Genomic DNA, 19,740 nt, shown 5'->3' with positions numbered 1-19,740 from the left:
TGGTATGTCCCTGCTATATGCGCCTTTTCAAATCTTACCCTCATCTTGCTATCTGGCATGAATTGCAGGTTGCAGATGGTGTGATCTTGGATCTCCTTTGCACCCCAGCTTCCCCTTCTGGTTTTCTGCTTTCAGACACCCAAGAACTGCTGCCTATCCAGCTACAGCAGTGTCAGAATGAAGGGAAAGAGCAATACCACACCATGAAACACAATCACTTGATCTGACAATCACAGTCACCACTCAGATGCTGGCATTGTTCATACCTTAGAGGCAAGTGCAGAATCACATCAGCATGTGGTGAGTCACTGGCACAATTGGACAGCAGGCCAAGAGACAAAGACAGTTAATGTGCTGGAGGGCAAGGTCGCATGCAAGTTCTGCTATCAGGGACTTGGATGAGGACTTCGGTGGAATGGCACATAAGAGAATGCTGGTAAGCATGCACCGAAGTGCTTGGTGTATTGACAAGTCCACCAGACAGCCTGTTGTTACTGTCAACGAGCATGAGGAATCTAGCTCCAACGTTTCAAAAAACATTGCAGAGCTTGGAGCTCATCCTTTTCAGAGGGAAGTAGTAGCCAATCCTTTGACCGTACCTGCAGACCCAGCTGTGATATTGCATCGGGTGGCCACTATCTCAGCTTCCACTGCAGCACAGGCGGATGCCACTCAATGCCCCGGTGCTGCAGTGGAAGTCCAACAGTCACAAGATTAATGCAGGCTCAAACTGCTGCTATCATGGCTGTGCATTTCAGTGTTCAAAAGGGACATGCAGGCTTTTAAAAGCAATCCAGGCAATGTGTCCTCCAAAGGATTATTAGGATTGCTGAGGCATGCCTCGGGAGAGTGGAACTGGCACCACGGAGCACAAACCTGCACAAAATGGCAGAATTAGTGTTCCTACTACTGCACTTAACAGTATTCTTGCTGGTGCCTCTCAGCTAGTGAGCCAAAACTTCTGCCATGCCGAGGTGATGCAGCTCCAAGCCAGGTCCACAAGGTCCAGAGTTGCTCAAGGACATCCTGGATGGCCACCTGCAGAATCCACCAGTGAAAGTCAAAACAAAAACAAAAACAAAAATACTTGGAAAAACTCAGCAGGTCTGGCAGCATTTGTGGAGAGGAGCACAGTTAACGTTTTGAGTCTGCATGGCTCTTCAACGGAACTAAGGAAAAATAGAAAGGGGGTGAAATTTAAGCTGGTTTTGGGGGGGGGGGGGGGGTGGGACACAAGAGCTGGATAGAAGGCCAATGATAGGTGGAGATAACCAAAAGATGTCACAGACAAAAGGACAAAGAGGTGTTGAAGGTGGTGATATTATCTAAAGGAATGTGCTAATTAAGGGTAGAAAGCAGGACGAGCAAGGTACAGATAGCCCTAGTGGGGTTGGGTTGGGGTGAAGGAATCTAAAAAGGCTAAAAGGTAGAGAAAAAACAATGGATGGAAATACATTTAAAAATAATGGAAATAGGTAGGAAAAGAAAAACCTACATAAATTATTGGAAAAAACAAAAAGGAGGGGGAAAATCGGAAAGGGGGTGGAGATGGAGGAGAGAGTTCATGATCTAAAATTGTTGAACTCAATATTCAGTCCAGAAGGCTATAAAGTGCCTAGTTGGAAGATGAGGTGCTGTTCCTCCAGTTTGCGTTGAGCTTCACTGGAACAATGCAGCAAGCCAAGGACAGACATGTGGGCATGAGAGCAGGAGTGTTGAAATGGCAAGCGACAGGGAGATCTGGGTAATGCTTGCAGACAGACCGAAGGTGTTCTGCAAAGCAGTCACCCAGTCTGCGTTTGGTCTCTCCAATGTAGAGGAAACCCCATTGGGAGCAACGAATGTAGTAGACTAAGTTGAGGGAAGTGCAAGTGAAATGCTGCTTCACTTGAAATGAATGTTTAGGCCCTTGGACGGTGAGGAGAGGGGAAGTAAAGGGGCAGGTGTTGCATCTTCTACAGTTGCATGGGAAGGTGCAGTGGGAGGGGGTTGAGGTGTAGGGGGTTTTGGAGGAATGGACCAGGGTGTCACGGAGGGAATGATCCCTACGGAATGCCGCCTGGGGGGGTGAAGGGAGGATTTGTTTGGTGGTGGCATCATGCTGGAGGGGGCGCAAATGGCGGAGAATGATCCTTTGAATGTGGAGGCTGGTGGGGTGATAAGTGAGGACAAGGGGGACCCTATCCTGTTTCTAGGAGGGAGAGGAAGGTGTCAGGGCGGATGTGCGGGAGATGGGCCAGACACGGTTGAGGTCTCTGTCAACCACTGTGGGTGGAAAACCTCGGTTAAGGAAGAAGGAGGACATGTCAGAGGAACTGTTTTTGAAAGTGGCATCATCAAAACAGATGCGACGGAGGCGAAGGAACTGAGAGAATGGAATGGAGTCCTTACAGGAAGCGGGGTGTGAGGAGCTGTAGTCGAGGTAGCTGTGGGAGTCGGTAGGCTTGTAATGGATATTGGTGTACAGTCTATCACCAGAAATTGAGACAGAGAGGTCAAGGAAGGGAAGGGAAGTGTCAGAGATGGACCATGTGAAAATGATGGAGGAGTGGAAATTGGAAGCAAAATTAATAAGTTTTTCCAGGTCCAGACAAAAGCATGAAGCAGCACCAAAGTAATCATCGATGTACCGGAGAAAGAGTTGTGGGAGGGGGAGTAGTCTTCGTCTAATTGTCAGCAGCCTTCCAACAGCCATGCTCCAACCACTGGGGTAGCATTGTGTAGAAGCACTAAGCCAGGCAAAAGCACCTGCAAGTCAGACACTGAGGGAATGCAAAAGGCTGAACAATTCATTTATGTTTACATAATTGGTTATATCATTGGATAAAGGTGTTATGAAAAGATTTATGATGGTGTATTTTATTGAAGGATCTTGGCCAAAAGGATGCTTTGACCTTGAAGGGGGCTGGTCCCAGATGGATGGAAGGTGGATAATATTGGAGTCATGGTGGTGCAGGGAAGTTGAATGTGACTAGGTACTCAGTGATGGTAAAGGGAAGGGAAGTGTGAATAGACACTCTGGGACAGCCCATCTGGAGTGAAGGAGTCCTGGCAGCCTCTTTCTCTTCCAACTTCATGGCCAAAGTGTGCATCAGTAATGATTCTTTGCACTCTAAGTTAGCTACTATTGCAAAGGATCTTTCACAAAAATAGTACTTACACTGATCCAGGTTTCTGATAGCCATTGCTCGTTGATGTGTCTAGTCTTCGTCTAATTGTCATCTTTGGAGGAAGTGCTGGGTTGGATGCAGTTTTAGGTGTATCTTTTAAATCCATTGAAGAAAGATTCTGAACAGAACTGCTAAAAGTTCTAGTATTAGTACCTGGAAAGAATTTAGCAAAAACTCTTAACTTTCTTTTTAATTTTGCAGTTAGCAATTTTAACCAGTTAAAAAAAGACCTGTGAACCTACCATCTGTTGTAGGGAGAGAAGTTAAGGAAGTCGTTACTGATCTTTTAAGTCCAGTATATTTATAGGATCCTTCACTGCACAGATTTAATGGCTGAGATGTGTTATCTACATTGGAAACAGATAACAGACTCTGAGAATCTGCCTGACCATCTGTTTTAACAGTGTCTTCACTGGAGCTTGATTCTGGGCTTGTGGTCCAGACGATTGTGCCCTTTTGTCCAGGTAATGACGCAGGTGCTGACACCCATTGTATTCCGCTATCTGCTATCTCCCTGTGCAAATGACGCTGGGAGGAGCTGGTTTTAGAGGAACTGTTTAGTTCTGATGAATGAGAGGACAGAGACTCTATGCTTCCCATTGGTGTACTGTCTGGGCTGCTGCTGAAAGTGTCACCTAAAAAAAGGGATAACAAGTATGAGAGTATGTCAATCCTAGAAAATGGAAAAAGATAACACTGCTTACATATGTAATTTTAAATTGCAAATATATGATCAACACAATGAGGCATAAGATTCTTTCTTAAGTATTCTCAAGCTTGGCACACCTTTTATCATTAGGAATTGGAAATGTTCCCTATATAACTGAAAAATTATTTCACAAATTAGTGAAGTGGAAGTATCATTTTTAACATTACCAGAACATTTTTGAAAAAGTTAACATTTACGCCAACTTGTAATATTTTGATTAGCATCAATACTAAATGTGAATCTTCAATGTCTTTCGCTTATAGAAATATCCCCATGGAACCATGGAAAATAACCATGTGGCAGAGCAAAATAAAAATGTACTGACAGACAGCAAAATATCAGCACCAACAAAAAGCTGGATATTGTCAAATGAACGTAAGAAATACGAGCTGGAGTAGTCCATATGACCTCTCGAACCTGTTCCACCATTCAATACAATCATGACTGGTCATCATGTTCTTTAATTGGTATCCAGGGGGAATCAACCTCTCAGTGCCTACCCTGTCAAGCCCCTTCAGAAACTTGTATGTTTCAATGAGATCACCTTTCTTTCTTCTAAACTCCAGAGAGTTTAGACCCAATTTACTCAACCTCTTATCATAGGACAACCCTCTCATCCTAGGAACAAATCTAGTGAACCTTTGCTGTACTGTCACCAAGGCAACTAATATCCTGCCATAAATCATAGATTCATAGATGTTCACAGCACAGAAGGAGGCCATTTTGCTCATCATGTCTGTGCCGGTCAACAAAGATCTGACTATACTATCCAATTTTCCAGTGCTTGGCCTATAGCCCTGGAGGCGATGGCAGGGCAAGCATGGCAACCAAAACTGCACATAGTACTCCAGGTGTGGTCTCACCAAAGCCCTGTACAATTCTAGCAAGATTCCCTTATTCTTGTATGCCAGTCTCCTTGCAATAAAGGTCAACATGCCATTTGCCTTCCTAATTGTTTTCTGTACATGCTTGCTAACTTTCTGTGTTTCTTGTACAAGTGCACCCGAGTCCCTCTGAACGTCAACATTTATAAGTTTCATGCCTTTTAAAAAATATTCTGATTTTAGATTCTTACTACCAAAGTGTATAGCCTCACACTTCCCCACATTATACTCTATCTATCACCTTGTTGCCCACTCACTTAACTTGTCCACTCCGTCCCTTCCTCACTAATCATGGCTCACAACCTCGCCCCCTGCAAAGTCTGCAAGGCTGACACTGCACCTGAGCTGAGTTTGCCTCATACACTAACACAGCCCTTACCTCGCTTAACATACCCACACCAGGTTAACAGATTTCTCACTGGTGATTTAACGCTGTATCACTAGAAGCAAAAGGAACCAAATTAGTGCCCTCCAGTTCCCCATTAGCAGGACATGGAAAGGCAGCCATACCCGGCCTGGCATAAGGTTGGGTGTTGGTTCCCCTGGGCCTTCTCTGGCCTCTTTACTAGTGGAGACGCCCTCCTTTAAAAATTTTTTTTGATTCTTCTTCTTGGCCTCCCGGAAGATGGCGAATGATTGGTGACAGTGCAGATGGCAGCCATGGGACCAGCCAGAATAACTGCTCCACCTCCTCCATTCATAAGCTTTCTCCCTCTTGTTCTTGCTACTCCACTAATCATGGAGCGGCAAATAGGTGAGAGACATAATCTGTTACTGGAGGAACAGATCCTCACAGATTCTGTCTCTTCCACCCATGCTGCTCCTCCAAACACAGCAAAGTTGTAATTTTTTTAAAGCACTGTACTAGTCCCAAAGGTTGGAACAAATATTTAAAATGGCAGATTTTCAAGACTCCAATGTTGGATATCCACCAAATGGTAGAAATTTCACATCCCAGAATTAGGGAAAAGCTAGGAATGGTGGATGCCCAAAGAGGTTTGGGGGTCCAGTTCCCCATAAGTATCATCATGTTAAAATCTCATATTGAGTTTGGAAACTATCAAAAATGCTAACAGAGTGCTGGCCTTTAGCTCTAGAGAACTACATTCTGTGGAATAGATCATGCTTCAACTTTACAAAGCCTGGGTTAGATCACACCTGAAATACTGTGAGCAGTTCTAGCCATCTCCCTTAGGAAGGATATATTGGCCTTGGAGGGAGTACAGCATAAGGTACCATGATATCTGGCCACCAACGGTTAAATTAGGAGGAGAGATTATACAAACTAAATTGTAAGCCTACAAGATTAAGATTTGATCCAAGTTTTCAAGATATTATGGAAACAGATAAGGCTGATAGAAGTAAACTATTTCTGCTGGTTGGGACTAGGGGACATACTCTGAAAATCTGAGACAAACATTTCAGGAGTGAGATTGGGAATCACTCCAACACAGAAAGTGTCGGGTTGTAGAAGTTTGGAACCCTCTTCTGCAAATGACAATTGATACTGGATCAATTGTAATTTTTAAATCTGAAACTGATCGATTTTTGTTGTTCAAAAGTATTAAAGGGTATGGGGCAAAGGCAGGTATATGGAGTTAGGACAGAAGGTAAGCCAAAATTTTGAGGTTTTAGGTGCGAAATGGCCTACTGATGTTCTGATGTTCCCAGAAGTACTGGGCCAGGCACCAACCCAGAACATAGGCACAAAGGGAATGCACAAGGATTATTAGTTGACTTTTGTATGGAATATTGCATGGTTTGTTTTGATAAATTTGGTATTGAATGTTTTTTTTGTGGTGGCTTTTATTTCAGCATTGTGGTCAAGCTGATGCTGTGATAATCAGTGACAGAGGGAAGACAAGGTTTGGGACTGTTATAGAATGGGAACTGTGGCTGTGTTCATTGGTACTGCAGTCTGGTGAACTGATCGTGGGCAGCTCAACCGGAAAGGGGATGTATAGGTTGCTTCTTCCCATCCTCCTTCTCCTCTGCTGCTCACCATATACCTGATGGCAAGGGCTGTGCCCTCACAATGACGAAGTTGTACAGCATATAGCAAACCATGACAAATCGTGTAACATGCTCTGGCAAGTACAGCAGTGCTCTTCCAGAGTAATCTAGGCATCAGAAAGGTTGTTTGAATACCTGAATGGTCTGCTCGACAATGGTTCATGTGGCAGCATGCCTCTCATATTCATGCTGCCCATGTGTGGTTGGGTTGCACACTGGAGTCATGCTCCAGGTGGTCAGCAGATAGCCCTTGTTGTCCAGGAGCTAACCTCTGGTTTGATATGGCAGCTCAAATACTGGATCAGAATAAAGCCATCCTGACTGCTTCCACCATACCAGACATTCATCTGCATGATATATTGAGCATGGTCATTCAAGCAATAGATGCTGCGCATACAAAGCCAGTGTGGAGCTGATAGCACCCTACACCATGGGAAAGCCTGTTATTCCAGATAGAATACATGCACACTTCATCAACTTCTCTGGTCAGAGAGAATGCTACATAATCTGCCTGTAAGAGGTGGTATATTCCAGTGAGCATCTCCTTTGGAAATTGGAAACATCACACACACTGGCATACAGAGTTTCAGTAATCTGCCTTACAGCAGTGGATAGCAAACTGTGAGATGTTAGAGATCTTGCCTGCTTCATCTTAAAAGAAACTGATGCAAAGAAGTTACTTTCACAGCCACTGGCAGTGCCGTCCTTGCCCTGCTCTGAGGTTCAAGTCTGCCTGTAAGAGGTGGTATATTCCAGTGAGCATCTCCTTTGGAAATTGGAAACATCACACACACTGGGGGGAATTTAATGTCCTCCTCCAAGGTGTGTTTGTTGACAGGCAACTAATGCCCGCTTAAGGGCCTCATCCTGCCGCAGCTGGTGTTAATCCTGCAGTGGGCAGGGGGCTTGTCATGCTGGGAGCATGACAACCAAACCTATCTGGGGTCGCTTGCGTGCTCCTTGTAGGGGGTTGTCCTTCATTCAGTTGAAACTTAGTGCCTGATCGAGGGACTCAGCATTGGGAAGAGAGCCACCCCCTGCCCTTGCTGCTGACCTCCATCCCCGCTTTCCCCAAAACACCCCTCTGCTGCCATTACTCACCTATGCTGAGATCCAACAATGACACTAGACCTCAGCTGCGTACAGGCAACAGCCACCACTTCACTGGTGGTGCTGCTGTTCAATAGAGCTGCTGATCTCTGATTCTGCCCCTGGGGTCGGGGTGAGACTCCCGTCACCTACATTAAATCCAGCCTACTGTTCCTTGCTGGAGCTGTGTTAAGAGAATTTTTCCCTGAAAACCCTGGGTGGATATGGCTTCCTGTGGAGAGCCTTTCTCCTCCTACTCCGCTGTGAGCAACTTATCCTCTTTTGTGTTGCCTCTACTGTACCTCACTTTTATGCTACAGGCCAAGGGGGGTAGTAATACAGCATTGATAACTGGATCATGTGTTCTGACCAGAACTCAAAGTCAGAACCAGGACTTTCACCACATGCAATACCAGTCCTTATTGTCTTCCCAGCTTTAGAAACTCAGTGCACTTCCACAAGCTCAGGCAGAGCTGGTAGAGATCAATCAGCAACCAACATGAAAATAATTGATGATCCTTTTAATTGGCACTGGTGGGGCCTCTTTCTTGCTACTGAATGCATGTTCAGCTGTGTGAGTTTGAGCAAAGGTGTTAGCTGCAGTAGGGTCAAAAATGATAGTGCCGGCCTCAAATCAGCATTATATGCTGACCGACATCACATCCATCTACTCTGCACACTGCATACTGAATGCAACACATTATAGCCCTCACTGAGATGTCATCAGGCAAGAATTGCACTGAAAGTGCATGCATGACACAGACATAATTTTACAGCTGAAGTGGTACCCATAGTGCTGAAAATATGAGAACTATGGAGCCGGATTTTGCTGCATTTATTTTTCTTATGAAACTTTCCACAATGTCAAGTCACCAGATGGACATTTTTAGAATTATGTATGTTTTCAAGCATTTGGAGGAGACACTAAAACAATACATGCTTGTGTCTTCTGATGGTTACACATCACATGGTACTGTTCAGAAAGCAGGCAGCATCCTGACTTATATTCTTCCCTCAATCAATAACATTGAAAGGGATTAACTGGTTATTCAGCTGCTTATGGTTTTCAGGATCTTATTATGTACAAAATGGCTGCTACATTTGTCTAATAAAAAAGCCACTGCACTTTAAAGTAATTCATCATACACGAAGGGCTTTGAGAAAATTCAGAGAAAGTGATAAAGCATCATTTAAATGTGTCTTTCTCTCTTTCTAAATTTTTAAAGTTGATTTTTGACTTCCGTTTTAGCTATTTCAAAAGGATTTTTGGGGAGTCGGGACGACTTCAGAGCCATTTAAGATTCTGGGATTCCTGCCCCCATTCCTGGTGCCGGCAATTTCCATGGGTTTCCACCTGTTCTCATTATGCATGGTTAGCTGAGAGCCTGGACCAATAAAGGCTTTATCTTAGTAGGTAATCTGTTTAGACAAGTGAAGTGAATTGTCGACTTTGCTTGTTGACAATATATTGTTTTTTCTTTGGGCTGTTTAGTCAATGTCCCAATGTTAAATTGGACAAGATTAAGAGGTGTGAAGTGTTTGAAGCCTTTGTTATTGACACTTTAATGGTCTGTCTGATTGACACTTTTATAGAATAGGAATTGCAGTTTTTTCAAAAAAATTTCTGGATTTTTTTTTCCCCCTCAGCAGTTTCACATTTGCCATTGTTATTATCTAGCTCATTAGTTATGTATATAGTGCATACTAGTTGAATGGGCATGGAAGGGGCATGTGTTAGCATTGAGTTGGCATGGAGAGTATGAGGGGCCATGGGGAATGGCTGGATGGCATGAGTTGGCATTGAGCTGATATGGAGAGTATGAAGGGCCATGGGGAATGGGTGGGGATGAGGTGGTGTGAGCTTTGAGGGCTAGCTGGCCTAACTATATTTATTTCAACAGGAACAAAGTCCCAGAAAACCCAGATGGGCCTTCTAACCAACCCGTCTTGGTACTCGTCCACTCCTGTGGCCACCTAAACTCTGCTTCCTGGGATGGCAGGCCTGACTCTATCCTGAACCCACTCCCAAACTGGAGCAAAAGGCGTTTCAAACTGATGTAGGACTACCGAGTCAGGAAATTTCCTAACTCAAGCTACCCGACTTGGTAGCGAAAATCCAACTCATAGAAGCCAAAGGCTCATTAGATATCTTTGCAATCAAACATCCATTAAAAATCTACTTATGTTGGCATAATGCTTTAGTGTGCTAATATGCCATAGCAGGATGAAGATGTGTGGTCATACATCCTTACATGCAGTTTCTAGCCTCTGTCAATCCTAACCACTCATTTTCTTGAGGAAGCTAGAATAGTCTATGTTGCAGAATGGTGCATTAACTGCATGCATCTGAAAAGAAGGAAATAATCTTGAAAGCAAAGAAAACTAATAAATTATTTGGTACCTATTCCTTACTATAACAAGAGGAGCCTCTTCCAATACATCTCTCAAATGTAGATATTCAGAAGAGTTTTGAGTTTGTGGTTTACATTTTTCATTTGAAGTCAATTTTATCAAAAAAATTAATATAGCTCTTTCAGAGTTAATCTGTATGTTGTCTTACTGTCTGCATCTGCTAGACACAATGTTGGGGTGTAGATGCCTCTCGGTCTTCTAGGGCCTGTCGACAGGCAAGTTGCCTTGCTTCGCCTAGATCCAGACCTCTGCTCAGGTTGAGGAAGAGGAACATTTGGGTCAGGTAGACTGTGGAATATCTATGAATGAGGGAAACAAAACATGTGTTTGTAGATCATTATAAAATAATATAACATGTATAATCATAAATGTAACTGAAATAGAAAATAAACTGCCTACATGGAATTCAGCAACAGATTATTCAATTAATGATTTTTTAAAAATAAGCTAACCTTTGGGAGTCACTGGCTCAGCCAGCATTTATTGCCCATCCCTAATTGCCCTTGTCCAGAGGGCATTTTAAGAGTCAAGCACATTATTGTGGATCTACAGTCACACGTAGGCCAGACCAGTAAGGACAGCAGATTTCCTTCCTTAAAGGGCATTAGTGAACCAGATGGGTTTTTACAACAATTGGCAATGGTTTCGTGGTCATCGTTAGAGTTTTAACACCAGATTTTTATTGAATTCAAATTCCTCCGTCTGCCCTGGAGGGTTTGGAACTTGGGTCCCCAGAGCATTATTCTGGGTCTCTGGATTACCAGTCCAGTGACAATACCACTATGCCACTGCTTCCCCAATAACCTTAAGATACACCAATTAGGAATTCCACACACACACATACATGGACACACACACACACAGACACACACATACACACACGAACACACCTACACATACACCAAGGAGACAATTTGACTGATAATGGCTCTTCCGTATCCTTCCTAGGACAATCTGAAACAAATCCCATTATCCCTTAGCTATTTATCTTCCAAGCCTTCAAATACGTAACCACCTCACCCTTGCACAAGTAACCCATGTTCCAAAGCAGACCCAAGAAACAACGGAGACCTCCCACCTTCCGTGGCCTACTTCGCAGCAAAGCCATGTCCATTAGAATCCATCCAGCATGCGAAGCATGTGTCCCTCCAGGGCCCAGTAGCTGTAGGGCTCCAGCATCTTCAGCTCCTCCGATGTCCACGATCTGACCAAGGCCCTAATGCCAAGTCCCGACTTCAGCACATCACACTTGTCCATACATGTTCTGGACCAGCATGTTTTCCCACTGGCTTAATGGAAAATCTGGCATTGGGGGATGATTCCGGTTGGACTTTACTTTGCATTCCATTAGCAGGTGTGAAACCAATTTTTGGCCTTCTTGCCATATTGTCCCCATGACGCCCAACACCAATGGGGCTGGAAAATTCCGGCCATAGTGTTTCCATAATAAACCAATCAAAACGTAAAATCTCATAACCTTCTTTGCATTACTCCAAATAAATAGTCCCTGTGTCCCAAGTTTAGAAAATCATAATTAAAAATAAGTTGGACCTTAGAGTAGCTATACTATCAAAACAGAAACTACAACCTTGCATTCAATATATACACAAATAAACATGAAGCATATAAAATGCAATGGTATAATCAACCAATAATGAAAACAAATCTTAAAGCCCCACTGCTAGTGCAGTTGCTCTCCATTTCAGGATGTGTAGAACAAAGACATTTTTGCTTTAATTGCATTGAATATTATCGTTACTGAAGACTTGAGTTAGATAGATTTTGATCTATAAGAGAGTTAAAGATTATGGGATCTGGTGGGTAAGTGGACTTAAGGTGACCATCAGATTAGCCATGATCTTATTGAAGGGCTATGGAGATTCGAGGGGCCATATAGCCTACTTTTAGTCCTGTTTCTAATGATCTTATGAAATTATATCAGTAGAAAGATAGATGGCAGAAAGAATATGAAACAAGCAGGGGGACAGCTAATAGAGGCAATTTTGTTTTATTTTTATCCATGACCAATGACAATGAACTACTTAAAATATAAAATACAGCCACTGAAAAAAACAGGCAACTCAAACAGTACCTTTTCATAATTCTCTATCAGAATCTCAACCACAATGTTCTGAAATTTAATGTTCATCATAGCTGCTACGGTCTCCTCTTGGGATCTCATTAATGTTGGTCCAAAAATAACACCCAAGTTGGAAACAGTCATCAGGTTTTTTTGACTGTGAGTGGATACTCTGCAATTACACAACATGAAAATGTTCACTCGTATTCAGCTGTGTCTGTAATTCACATTAATCGTTAACTCAAAAACAGGCACAAAGAAAATCTGACTTCGTAAGAATTATACACAATAGCATATTTTCTGAACTTGAAGCCAGTAGTACATCTGACAGTTCTATCTCTGCTTTATCTGGATATCATTCTTTACTTTACCTAGACCATTTTTTATTGGCTGAATGATCCCTGTTTCAATCCCTGGTCTGTGCTCAGTTAATTAATTTTAATCAGTCAAGATGCTACACTGGGAGTCCATTGAGCAAAGGCTCCCATCTCCGATCACTGTGGAGCAACACTTACTGGAAGTGCATTCTTGGATATTTCAAATGAGAACAGATACAAATGTGATGCCTTTTGAGTGAATAACTTACTGGCACTCATCATTAACGCTCACAATTGTATAATGGTCACTTTGGGCAGTCTAAGTTATGCGGCAGGACCAAAAAAGTGCATTTTTCTTGCCAGAAGACATTACATTTAGGGATTATGTGCAGATCAGCTCATTAGCTATGCATGCCTGGGGAAAACGGCCAATCTCACAGTGGGGTGGACAGTAAGTTGTTGGCTCCGCCACTGCCTCACGGTTTTGTAAAGTTCGGGCACCCAGACAGGAACTATCTGCAGCCCAACAGTATCACTGTTCCTGTCGTTCACGCAACCTTGGAGATATTTTCCCACCTGTGGAAACCAACTGCTGCTACCAGCTGTCTCAGACCAGTCAACGGATGCCCCCACTTTTCAGCAATGCTTTGCTGCAGGTTCTCCTCCAGGCTGTCAAGGACGGTGGGAGGTGCTCTTTCTCAGGAATGGCAACAGGAGTCCCTCCTGCCAAACCAAGACAGCCTGGATGGAAGGTGCAGTGCAGGTGAACTCCAACGGGACCCACAGAAGAACCTGACTCCAGTGCCACAAAAGGATAAACAACCTGCTGTGCTCTGCCAGGGCAAGTGCCACTGTCAACTCATATGTCAAGTCATACTCAAAGTGGAATCAAATATTTTAATTGTATGACTCCAGAGGGATGTCGCACAGGATTATGGGCGGATTGCATCACCATCACAGGGTCCACGTGTGCTGAATGTGTGTTGGAGACTTAATGCTCTGAATGATGTTCAACTTTCAGGACACTGTGGCTGGGTGTCAAACACATCAAGGGGAGGGCACAGGAGAATATGTAGCCACAAATGGTCATAAATGGCTCATGCACTCATGGGCAGCCGATGGTAAAGGCTGGGTTGTTCAAATCCCAGAGGGAAACTTGAAACAACTGTCATAGCCCATTTTTGCAACTTGTATGTTTCGAGATGCAGACTTTGAATTCAGTAGTAACAAGACCGAGTCTCAAGAGGTTTCTTATAAAACTAAATTAAACATTTATTAATACAAGATTGTAAACACATACATGCGTCTACAAAATTACTACTATAAGAATTACAAAAATCCCCTAATTAATCTGACTCTCAGTTACACCCCCGTTAAGGCAACAGTAAATCTTATAGATTTAAAGAGACACCTGGCAAAGCACACCCTGGACATTCACATTCAAAATGAGTTTCTTTCAGCTCTGAGTCCTTGCAGACAGCAGCCTGAGGTTTACAGGCTTGAGGCTGCTCACACTTATTGAATCTTAAAATGCTTCTACCTTACACACAAATCTCCTTTCTCCTTTATCTTTCTCTTTGAATGTAAATTTTCCATTGTATCACTAGCCTTTTAATTTTACTTCTTCTAACAATAATGTCCTTTCATTCTACTAGTTTTATTAAGAAGCTGAAAAAAAGAAACACATTGTCTGATGTCTTCTAGCTAGGTGTGAGATTTCACCCGTAGTCTTGAACGGTTTCTTTTAACAAATGCAAATTTAAACATTACCTTCTTCCCTCCTTATGTTTACCTAATTAACACCTCAAAACCACTATACATCAAAGCACCCAGGCTAGCTGGTTTTAATCCAATTAAGACACACATAGACACAGACCCCACTAGAACTATATTTTAAAAAATAATTTCCAATAATATCGTAGGCAATAATATCTTTTCATGACACATGTCAATCAATGCTTATCTTTGTCTGCTGGAGAAAACCACCAACAATAAAAGGGAGCATTCCAGACGGATGGTGAAGTTATGGACATTTGGATCCTGATCCCCTTTGAGAAGAAGGCAGCTGAATTAGCCAGTGAAGATTGGGAATGTGCCTCTGCTGAAGGGGAGGCTGGGCTTACCCAGCCATCCAGTGAGGATACCACCTGCTTGGTCTTCACAGCTGGACATGCAGCAATAATGATTTTAACATACTTGAGAAAACGGTCATTGATCAAGGTGCAACTAATTATTTTTATTTTCCACTGCAGCTTCTGGCATCAAGTTGCTCAAGAGGAGGAGACAGCTACCCCCCCACCTCCAGATCCACCTCTGAGGAGGATGATGCAGAACCGTCAGAGGGTGCACTGTCATGGCTTCATGGCTTTCTTCTGCACCCTCCACCAATGCAGAGACATTCACCTCAGTAGGTATCTGGAGTAGGCTCAGAGTGACAAACTGGTGAACACATCACAGACACGTGTAGGAGACTGTGGCAGCCTAGGTCTCTGACACTCACAGGACTGCTAGAGACAAGGCCCCTGCTGAATCCCATGTAGATGAAGAACCTCTGGAATTGACCATCAATAACATGATGGGGATGCAAAGAGACAAGCAGGGAAGCATTTGGCAGAGTAGCCAGAGTCCATACACAGGCTTGAACGAAGGGTGGAGAAATCTGTCCAAGTTCTGCCTGTTGTCATAGTTATGGCCAGTGAGCTCATGGCTCATGAAACAAGTGGTGGCTACCACAGCAAGCCAGGTCCAGCAGATCAATATCTGCCTGATACTCACTCAGACTTTCACTCCATCGCCTGAGCCTTGGATGCATTGAATCAATGGCTAGACGAGAAGGGGGCATGGAACATTGACCTCCCTCCAGCTGCTCCTTCTCCTCATGGAGTCAGGAAGGTGGCATCACATACCGGCAGGGAGGAGAAGCGACTGTCAGGCATCCAGGGGTCTTCATCCCAGGACACTTCAAGGGTCCCCTGACTCTCCACTTCCTCTTTGCCAGTGACCCCATCACCTCCAGCAGGTCAGGCTGAGGACTGCCACTACAGCTGTGCAGGAGACCCCCAACGGCCCAGGACCCCCCAGGCTTTGGAACACCAGAGGATGGCCTGCCAAGGTTATCTCAACCAATCAGCCAGAAGGCTGCCTCCACCTCAGCTGTGGGTGTCAGGGCTGCACCTAGGTGTCCTGGTAGGAAAAGAAAGATTAAAGGGTTTTGAAATCACACAGGGGGCCACAGGTACATGCAATGTAAATATGTAAAGCACTTATTAATTTAATGATCGTACTTTAATGTCATGTCTCGGTGTTTGCTTGGGCTGTTATTTGGTACTATAATAATGTTTATTGAAGGGCACCATGAAGCTTAAACTTTCACATCTGTTTGATGTGGATCTGTGCTCGCTGCACATGTTATGTGGCCCTATCTGATGCCCTCTTGGAGGAATTTCACCACGGGGTAGCCCAAACTTAGCCATCAATTGTGAAATCAGAGACTTGCTAGGCATCTTGTAACTCTTTCGAGTACAAACCCGTTTCTATCTGTTTCAGATGAAGTTACGTTGTTTCATAGTTTGCCATTGTGAGATTTGAACTCTTGATACTCTTTTGAGTAAACCTGTTTCCATCTGTTTCAGATGAAGTTACATTGTTTCATAGTTTGCCATTGTGAGATTTGAACTCTTGATCTGGGGGTTACAAACCCAGTACCATAACCACTTGGCTATTTAGGCCAAGCGCTAGGCATCTTGTAGGCCTGCAGCTGCTGTTCAAATACTGAAAAAAAAACCACAGATAATGATGCCTGAGAGCCATCTGCAGCTAAGGCATTACACCTGTAGGTATTTCTCTTATTAATGTTACCCAGGCAAGGCAATGACCCTATTTGCTGAATGTCTCACGGAGACTTGAGTGTATTGCATCCCATTGTATCCTGAGGCACCCACTGCAGCATGCATTTGTGATTTCTGATGGGAAGAGAAAGGGGCATTTCTCCCTGCAGATACGCACTGTCCAGGCGATGTGTGTTTTGATGCAGATTAAGAACCTGGACATGCTGCCACTGACAATGTAGTGTTGTTTGTGCAGTCCCCACTGCGTACTGCAGATTGCCGTAATCTCCAGGAGGCTTTGTCACAGAAACACAAAGCCAGTAGCTTAAGAGTCGCAAAGTAAAATTTATTGCAAAAAACAGATCAAAAGATCACTGAAACAAAACATAAAAGTCCAGCTCCCTCGAGGAAACCCATTTCTCCCAAGCATCATCAGAAAGGAACCCAAAAAGGTGAGTAGCTAAAGTGTTTCCTTATTCGGCCTCAAATTTTGCTGCAATGAAATTATCTTGGGTCTGTCTGCCGCATCACACCGTTGCCCTGGCTTCTGCAGCTTTGGTACCATCCCCTCCCTCATCGTTGTCATCGTCTTCCCCTTCGTCCTCATCGCCTGAGGAGGCATCTCCCTCTACAAATTCCTCAACCCTTTGCTGAGTGAGGTTGTGCAGGGCACAGCATACCACGACTATCTTGGACACATGGTCCAGAGGGTACCCAAGAGCTCCACCTGACCAGTCTAGGCACCAGAACCTCATCTTCAGAAGCCAAAAGGTCTGCTCTACGGTGGCCCTTGTGGATGCAGGGGCTGCGTTGTACCTCTCCTCTGCCTCAGACTGTGGATTCCTTAAGGGGGTCATCAGCCAGCTCTTTTGTAAGCATCTCTTGTTAGCCATGAAACAGCCCTGCAGCCAATAAGGTGGAGTGAACACTTGCGACCACCGGGAGTCAGGCAGAATGAAGGAATTGCGTGAGCTTCCAGAATAGCGAGCACACACCTGCAGGATATGTCCCTGTTGATCGCAAACTAGCTGCACATCAAGGGAGTGAAGCTCTTTTCTGTTGATGAATCTTGCTGTTACCTCCCTGATGCATTTATTTGTGGCCGATTGGGGTATGCCATATAAGTCCCCAGTCTTTGGAATGAGCTGCTTGCACAGAAGTTCAACATCACAGGCATGATATTGCCTCCCAATCCCTGCAGATGCAGTTCATCATGCAGGAGCTGGCATATCTGTGTGACTGCTTCCCATAATGTGTGTACTTGTCTTCAGTATTGCCTCTCACTCATCTCGATGCAGCTGCAAAGCCTCCAATGTATCCGGTTGCAAACGAATGCTTGCTGCCGCCGCTGCTGCCCTTGGGTGCCATCATCATGCAGAACAGGACCCTCCCCAACCACCACCACATGGAATTTGTTGCCCGTGACCCTGGACCTCCCTCTGTCTGTACCTCCCCAGGTGAGCCACAGCCAGTAGAGCTGCCGGATTGGCTACTGTTCTGTGGATCTGTGAGCATTTTGCATGGAATATATAGTCAGCTTTTTCCTGGAAAATGTCCCTCAGGCCCATAGCATTTGTGACCCTTGCTGACTGGAAACTGAACTGGACTAGCCATATAAATACTATAGCTGCAAGAGCACATCAGAGGCAGCGAGTTCTGTGGCGAGTAACTCACCTCCTGACTCCCCAAAGCTATTTACAAGGCAGAAGTCAGGAGTGTGATGGAATACTCTCCACTTGCCAGGATGAGTGCAGCTCCAACAATATGCAAGAAGCTTGACACCAACAAGGACAAAGCAGTCCACTTGATTGGCACCCCATCCACAAACATTCACTCCTTCCACCACCAATGCACAGTGGCAGCAGTGTGTACAATCTACAAGATGCACTGCAGGAAATCACCAAGGCTCCTTAGACAGCACCTTCCAAACCCATGACCACTACTAACTAGAAGGACAAGGGCAGCAGATGCATTGGAACACCACCACCTGGAAGTTTCCCTGCAAGCCACACACAATCCTGATTTGAAAATATATCCCCGTTCATTCACTGTAGATGGGTCAAAATCCTGGAACCCCCTTCCTAATAGTATTGTTGGTGTATATACACCACATGGACTGCAGCGATTCAAGAAGGCAGCTCACCACCACCTTCTCAAGGACAAGGGTTGGGCAATAAATGCTGGCCTAGCCAGTGATGCCCACATTCCATGAATGAATAAAAAACAAAGGCCTACTCCTATCTTTGGTGGAGGCCTGTTCTACACGCACCCCACAATGGTTAAGGCCATCTTGGAGGACCACGGACTAGTTCTGGTCTCCTTTTTGCAGACATGCGCTTGGAGACTGGATCTTTGACCTATATAATGGAAGCCATATATATGTAACCTCCTTCACTCACTTTGAGGTGCTTGCCATCACCCTTGAGATATCAGCCTTTACATCATTCACGACTCATCCAAACCTTTAGCAGCCAGGCCATTCCACTCAGGACACTGGAGGATCCAGTACAGCTCATTGTTGGTTGCCCCCACTAACCCTCCTACCCACCTTGGTGAACATGAGTTGTCCATCAGCATACACCTAAATGCATCACTCAACCTTGGCGGGATCATAGTGGGAGCCATGAAAGTGGGGGCAAAACTGGCGTTCTGAGGGATTCCATACCGAAAGGAAACCACAGCCCAGTAACATTCTCATCATGTTCACTCAATGTTGTGAGGAATTTGGCTTCAGTCAGCCCATGGAGCTGACCCTTAACTCCTCACATCTGAAGTGACCTTCCTCCCATTGCATGTGCTCAGTACTAGCAAGGAACTGCATTATGATCTTGAGGTAGAGAGAATGGTGAATATTACTTTTCGACGTCCACATTCGACCCGCCCCCATCACTCACTACCTTCCTCCCATTACCTTTAAAAGTCTGAATGTTATAATACCCCTCCTCTCTATCACCCTTGAGCCTCCCCCATAACCTTCGACCCATTACTGCCACCAATTATATGCCTGCTCTCCCCACCAACACACACCCGTCACTGTCCCCATTCCCATCCTGACCCTTCAACCGCCACGTGCTCCTTCACCCTCCCAGAACACCACTGTCCCCCACCCCTCCATGATGCCAGTGACCTCCCTCTTATGACCCTGGAACACCCAGCATATCATATTTCATTCCCCCTTATCACTGTTACTTGTCCCAGCAGCTTCACAGTACCCTTAGTTCAATGCCCAGGACCCTTAC

General features: G+C 44.5%; 1 protein-coding gene across 1 annotated transcript in view; it reads right to left on the bottom strand.

The window, feature by feature from the left end:
- arhgap42a (Rho GTPase activating protein 42a) overlaps positions 1-19,740 on the bottom strand; it is a 533,191-nt gene that overhangs the window by 14,800 nt on the left and 498,651 nt on the right. Inside the window, exons 18-21 of the mRNA XM_041199402.1 lie at positions 12,370-12,529; positions 10,426-10,576; positions 3,413-3,805; positions 3,161-3,323 (exon numbers count right to left, since the gene is read on the bottom strand). Of these exons, the coding sequence (XP_041055336.1) occupies positions 3,161-3,323; positions 3,413-3,805; positions 10,426-10,576; positions 12,370-12,529 (867 nt within the window). The remainder of the gene's footprint in view (positions 1-3,160; positions 3,324-3,412; positions 3,806-10,425; positions 10,577-12,369; positions 12,530-19,740) is intronic.

The sequence above is a fragment of the Carcharodon carcharias genome, chromosome 11 (genome assembly GCF_017639515.1).
Source record: "Carcharodon carcharias isolate sCarCar2 chromosome 11, sCarCar2.pri, whole genome shotgun sequence".
NCBI lineage: Eukaryota > Metazoa > Chordata > Chondrichthyes > Lamniformes > Lamnidae > Carcharodon > Carcharodon carcharias.
This window is presented reverse-complemented; position numbering and strand designations above follow the sequence as displayed.